We start from the raw sequence: 7,237 nt of genomic DNA on the forward strand, positions 1-7,237 counted from the left end.
AACTTCAAAGAGAAGGATGCATTTGCTCCTTTCACCAGTTTAAAAAAGCTTTAACCAAGAACAAAGGTTGCAAGTGTCCGTAAGTTTGAGGCATCTTAGGGAAGCATTTATCAAGATGAGGCAGCTATCTTAGATATGCCCTCTAAACCAGAACTCCTTGAACATAGTTGCATTGTTTTGAAGTATTTTTCTTGGAATCATTCCATTTCCAAGTAATATTTACATGTACGGTACATTCACACACGATCAGAATACTGTTCCAAGAAAGTTGCAATAACACTTAATTTCTGGAAATGTAGTTACACATTTAGAAAACATCTGTGAGAACATATTGTGTACAATAATTTTAGTTTGATGGCCCTTCCTTGTACTGTATGTATTTGATTGTTGTGGAGAACCTCATTGCCAGGAAAATTACTTGTGGGATTCCACTAAAGCTATGCAGTACTGTACAGAATGATTAACTTTCTTACACTTGAGTGCAATTACTTCTGGTGAGATCCCAACATTTTAAAAAAATGAAAAATACAGATGTTCCAAGCAAGTACAAATATCCTATTGACATTATCTGGGCCAGATGGACTTTGAACATATGAAAGCTAGCCAAAACTGTTAACTAGGATTTATGTTGCACTTCATGACAAGATATGTCCCAGTTGCACGATCTTTATAGGTCCATGGAGAGAACAGTTGCAAAGACACAAGTCAAAAATATCAATGTTTACACCAGAAGCAGTCGTGAAAGCAAGTCGTGAAAGCAAGTCATCCTTAATCTCAAAAGGCAGATAAAAGTAAAAAGATTATCTTGTTCATTTGCAGCTTAATATTTTAAACCATTAAAAATCCATGCATATTAATCATTTACCTGTAATTGTTAAAAGGGCATGCTGATTAAGTATGTTTGTGAACCAAGATTCCTGCACAAATCACTTAGGCTTCCCATTTAGCACCATAAGATGTATTTATTCACTATCCCTATGCTTTCTGTAACCACAAACCTTGTTAATGATGGCTCATCTGCCTTCAGTATTGTTTCCAGCAGGACTCTTTTACTTAGGAGCCCAAGCATGGAAGTAAAAAAAAGATTAGTTTTAGTCCTCAAAAGGATAGAATACTATTGTTGTTATTTTACTCCATATTTGAGGAGAAAATTGAAATCAAATACCAGACAGGAGGAATTCTGCAGATGCTGGAAATTCAAGCAACACACATCAAAGTTGCTGGTGAACGCAGCAGGCCAGGCAGCATCTCTAGGAAGAGGTACAGTCTCGGCCTGAAATGTCGACTGTACCTCTTCCTAGAGATGCTGCCTGGCCTGCTGCGTTCACCAGCAACTTTGATGTGTGTTGATCAAATACCAGGGTTTTCTTTCCATGGAGTTACATTAACTTTCTACATGTGAAATAATGGCGCTAATGCTGACTTTGGTTCACTGTTTCTCAGTTTATTTTCAAAGTGATCTGTCATTTTTTTTTGCGCCCTGTAGGAATTTCACACAAAGGATTGCTTACAGAATAATATGAGTGTATTTCAAATTAATTAACTATTTGTAAAGTTGTTGGCACTTTTCTGAAAGTATAATCAGGCATTATATATATGTAGGCCTTTATCTGTTTCCTTATTCCTTTTTTTTAGTGTCATAGAAAACCACAGCACAGAAATATGCCCCTCAGCCCATCTAGACCTCCATATCCCACCCATCCATGTAGCTATCCAAGGATGCCTTCTTTATTACCCTTTCTACTTCTGCTGCACTTTCAAGGAGCCATGGATAGAGCACCCCAAGATCCTTCTGCACATCAATGATCCGAAGCTACGTACTGTGTACTTTCCTCTTACATTTGATTTCCCAACATTTCAAACTTGTTTGTATTAATGCACATGGAAATTATAAATGATTTTATATATAATAAACTGTTGAATATGATGCTGAAACTACTCATTAACAATCAAATAATTCTTTGTGTGCAGATGTATAGGAATGGAAGGGACTTCTGTGAGAGCATTTGGGGTACATCTCTGAAAGTGGCTTCATGCCCTTGTCACTGTCTGATGCTGGATGATGATGATAACAATGTGGTCCAGCACTTGCAGTCCCACAGCGAAGAAACGTCAGACTGCACAGAAACATCCAGACAGAGATGCTTTTTGTCAGCAGCGGCAGGGGGGTCTGCATGACAGGAGAAGGAATTAACAGGTACAAAATAGTAGAAGGACAACATTTGCAGAATGGTAATATATTCAAATGAATTCTTTGCGACATCGGATGAAAATGTATCTATGCACATCCTGCAGCTTGTTAAACAGATAAAATTCAGCGTTCACCAGCAAAGTTTGGCCTTAGCTCACTGTACTTTAAATAATGCTTTGGGTTTTTTTTTTGCCCTTTTGTATCTGAATTAGTTACAAGTAATGAATCAGATATATGCAACAGTTCTAACCTCCTACATTGGAGTTACTTTTGATTCCTCTTTCATAAGCTTTCAGCCGATTTTTCCGTCAAATCATTTAGAAGCGTTGGTCAGACGATATCTTTGCTCACCAGCTTATCTATGATGGTCTTTATTTTCCATAAGACCATTGCATATTGGAGCAGAATTATCCCTTTCGGCCCATTGAATCTGCTCTGCTATTCCACCATGGCTGATTTAATATCCCTCTCACCACTGTTCTTTTGCCTTCCCCCTGCAACCTTTGATACTCTTACTAATCAAGAACCTATCAAACTCTGCTTTAAATGTACCCAATGACGGCCTCCAAAGCCTTCTGTGGCAATGAATTCCATAGATTCACCACACTCTGGGTAAAAAAAATCCTCCTCATCTCTGTTCTAAAGGGGCGTCCCACTATTCTGAGGCTGTGTCCACTGGTCTTAGACTCCCCCCATTAAAGGATATATTCTCTCCACATCCACTCTATCTCAGCCTTTTAATATTCTAAAAGTTTCAATGAGATTCCCCCCTCATTCTTCTAATCTCCATCATGTACAGATCCAGAGCCATCACACGCTACCAATATATTAACTCTTTCATTCCCAGAATGATTCTCGTGAACCTCTTCTGGATCCTCTCCAATGCCAATACATCATTTCTCACAATACTCCGTGCAGTCTGACCAATGCCTTATAAAGACTCAGCATTACATCCTTGCTTTTATATTCTAGTTCTCTGAAAATGAATGCTCACATTGCATTTGCCTTCCTTACTACTGACTTAATTTGCAAGTTAACCTTTAGAGAAACCTGCATGAGGACACCCAAGTCCCTTTGCACCTCTGATTTCAGAATTTTCTCCCCATTTAGAAAATAGTCTATCTTTTTATCCATTCTACCAAAGTGGTTGACCAGACACTTCCCTACACTATACTCCATTTGCCACTTCTTTGCCCATTCTCCTAATCTGTCTAAGTCCTTTTGCAGATTCTCAACACAACCCCCCCCCCCATCTATCTTCATATCATCCACAAACTTGGCCACAAAGTTAACTATTTCATCACTAACATATGACATGAAAAAAAGCAGTCCCAACACTGACCACTGTGAAACACCACAAGTCACCAGCAACCAGCAAGAAAAGGCCCCTTTATTCACAGTCTTTGACTCCTGCCAGTCAGCCAATCTTCTATCCATGTTAGAATCTTTCATGTAATACAGTGGGTTCTTATCTTGTTTAGGAGCCTCGTGAGCTGCACCTTGTCAAGGCCTTCTGAAAATCCAAGTAAACAACATCCACTGACTCTCTTTGCCTATCCTGCCTGTTATTTCCTCAAAGAGTTCCAACAGGCAAGACTTTTCATTAAAGAAACTATGCTGACTTTGGTCTATTTTATCATGTGCCTCCAAGTACTCCAAAACCTCATCCTTAATAATGGACTCCAACATATTCTCAATCACTGAAGTCAGACTAACTAGCCTATAGTGTCTTTGGCTTTGTCCCCCTCCTTTATTAAAAAATAGAGTAACATTTGCAATCTTCCAGTCCTCCAGAACCTTTCCAGAATCTAGTGATACTTGAAAAATCACTACTAGTGCCTTCACAGTCTTTTCAGCTACCTCTTTCAGAACCCTGGGGCAAAGTGTACCTGGTCCAGGTTACTTATCTACCTTCAGACCTTTCAGCTTCCCCAGCACCTTCCCCTTAGTGATAGCAACAACACTCACTTCTGCCCCGACACCCCTGAATTTCTAGCATACTGCTGTTGTCTTCCACAGTGATTACTGACACAAAATACATATTCAGTTTGTTTGCCATTTCTTTGTCCCTTATTTCTACCTATCCAACATAAATTTTCAGCAATCCAATATCCACTTTTGCCTCTTTTTTACTCTTTATACATCTGAAAAAAACTTTTTGTGTCCTCTTTTATGTTATTGGTTTGCTTCCCTTCATACAGTATTTCATCTTTTGTTTCCTTATTTATTTTCATTTGCTTTCTGTTGGTTTTTAAAAGCTTCCTAATCCTATAATTTCCTACCTATTTTGGCTATATTTTATGCCCTCTCTTTTGCTTTTATACTGTCTTTGACTTCCCTTGTCAGCTACAGTTGCCCCATTCTCCCTTTAGGATACTTCATCTTTGGGATGTATCTATCCTGCACATTCTGAATTGCTCCTGGAAATGCCAGCCACTGCTGTTCTGCCGTCATTCCTACTAGAGTCCGTTTCCAGTCAACTTTGGCCAGCTCCTCTTACACACGTCTGTAATTCCCTTTATTCCACTGTAATACTGCCCCACCTGATTTTAGCTTCTCACTTTCAAACTGCAAGGTGAATTCTATCATATTATGGTCACTGCCCCCTAAGGATTCATTTACCTTAATTCCCTAATCAAATCTGGTTCATGACACAACACCCAATCCAGAATTGCCTTTTCTCTGATTGACTCAACCACTAACTGCACTAAAAAGCCATCTTGTAGGTGTTCTACAAATGCCCTCTCTTGAGATTGAGCACCAATCAGATTTTCCCAATGTACCTGCTTATTAAAATCCCACTTGAGTATTATAACATTGCCCATTTTAAACATCTTTTCCATGTCCCATTGTAATTTGTATATCACATTCTGGCTACTGTTCGGGGGGCTGTATATAACTTGATGGGAACTGCCCTTTTACTCTGGCAGTTTCTTAACTCCACTAACAAAGACTCTACATCTTCCAATTGTATGTCACTTCTTTCTAAGGATTTGATTTCTTTTTATTTTTCCACTGACATATAGCTATCTCTTGCCAGATAGTTAAGACATATACTTTCCCTGATGTGTATGTATGAAAATGAGACAGAAGGTAGACTGCTTAATATCAAAAAGAAACAATTCCTATTGTTTTATGTTACTGCAGAATGCAGGTTTACTCTATATTTTATTATGTGCTGTCTGCAGGATGTGCATAGCTAGACTTCAATGAAGGTGGCAAAGAAGTAATTTGAAAATCTATCAGCTCGCTTTTCAACTGCAACATTTGGCGTACTTTCAGCAAAGAATTTGAAGCAGTTCTGAGGGGAATCTGGGCCATTATGTTAATTGATAAGATTTTAAAAAGTACTGTGAATGTTAGAAACTTGAAATGAAAGCAAAAATTGCTGTAAGTAATAAACAGATGAGGTAGCATTGGTGCAGAGAGAAAATGGGTTCTCATTTCAATTCATTCACTATGTTGAAACTTTAACTCTGTTTCTCACTCCACACATGCTTTTTGAGTTGCTGACTGCTTCTGGCTTCCTGTGGTTTTGTTTATGACAGTCAACAACATTTTAAAGTGATTTATTTTGATTTAGTTCATAGGTTAATAGAAGCAATGGCTGAACTATCTTTGCTCATTCAGTGAGTTAGCAGAGAATCACTTCTGAACTTGGCAATTTTCAAGCAACTATTATGGCAATTTGTTGACCTTAAATTGGGATATAATTGAGACATTAATTCACAGCTTTCTTCTGGACTTATACTTCCTGAGTCAAAGCATGCTTTTGATTACTTTTATTAAATTTGTACAAGATTGACTGAGACCTTAATCAAAGTTATTCATATCTTTAACTTACAGCATAGAAGATCTGAGGACATTCCTATCCAGGAAATTTTTTGAAAAATCAAGAATAATGGTTTGAAAAATGTAACATTTCTACCATCAAATAAACAAAGTCAAGAAAAACTTTTTACTTTATTGACTCTTTGATTATTACATTTTACTTTCCCCAAGCAGTAAGGCTGAACAACACCTCCACCCACTAACTCACCCCACTACTTTATCATTTCCCGACAGTCATCTTATGTACAGACACTCCTGTACCTAGCTTCACTTTATGTTCATACAATCAATGTATATATACAAACTTGCATATTTATTTTTAATGCATTTTTCTAAATTATTGTGTTTTTATCTTATTGTTTTTTTATGCTGCATCAGATCCGGAGTAAAAATTATTTTGTTCTCATTTACACTTGTGTACTGGAAATGACATTAAACAATCTTGAATCTTAAACAATTTCAACATATTGCTCACCTTAGACACTCACCCAGTCCTGAATTCATCCAAAAATCTGCTGCCTGCATCAGGTTTCACCACTGCGCTTCCCAGCTAACACTGATCAGAACGTAGAACATAGAAAATCTACAGCACGTTACAGGCCCTTCGGTCCACAATGTTGTGCCCACCATGTAACCCACTCTAGAAGTTGCCTACAATTTTCCTACCACTTAGTGCCCTATTTTACTAGGCTCCATGTACCTCTCTAAGAGTCTCTTAAAAGACACTATTGTATCTGCCTCTACCACCTTCGCTGGCGGCCCATTCCACACACCCACCACTCTCTGTGTGGAAAAACTTACCTCTGACATCCCCCCTTCCACCCACTTCCAAGCACCTTAAAACTATGACCCCTCGTGTTAACCATTTCAGCCCTGGGAAAGAGCCACTGACTATCCACACGATCAATGCCTCTCATCATCTCATACACCTCTGTCAGGTCACCTCTCATCCTCCATCGCTCCAAGAAGAAAAGGCCAAGTCCACTCAACCTATTCTCATAAGGCATGACCCCCCGCCCCCAATCCAGGCAACATCCTTGTAAATCTCCTCTGCAACCTTTCTATGGTTTCCACACCCTTCCTGTAGTGAGGCGACCAGAACTGAGCACAGTACTCCAAGTGGAGTCTGACCAGGGTCCTAGCAACACTCACAAAACGCTGGAGGAACTCCGCAGTTCGGGCAGCATCCGTGGAAACGATCAGTCAACGTTTCGG

General features: G+C 38.9%; 1 protein-coding gene across 2 annotated transcripts in view; it reads left to right on the top strand.

Annotated features, from left to right (window-relative positions):
- Window positions 1-6,176, top strand: part of LOC134354917 (riboflavin-binding protein-like) — a 35,988-nt gene extending 29,812 nt beyond the window's left edge. For both annotated transcript variants that reach the window (XM_063064399.1, XM_063064398.1), the window contains exons 6-7: window positions 1,972-2,197; window positions 6,038-6,176. In XM_063064399.1, the coding sequence (XP_062920469.1) occupies window positions 1,972-2,178 (207 nt within the window). In that variant the 3' untranslated portion in view covers window positions 2,179-2,197; window positions 6,038-6,176. The remainder of the gene's footprint in view (window positions 1-1,971; window positions 2,198-6,037) is intronic.
- Window positions 6,177-7,237: the final 1,061 nt, after the last annotated feature.

The sequence above is a fragment of the Mobula hypostoma genome, chromosome 12 (assembly GCF_963921235.1).
Source record: "Mobula hypostoma chromosome 12, sMobHyp1.1, whole genome shotgun sequence".
Classification (NCBI taxonomy): Eukaryota; Metazoa; Chordata; class Chondrichthyes; order Myliobatiformes; family Myliobatidae; genus Mobula; species Mobula hypostoma.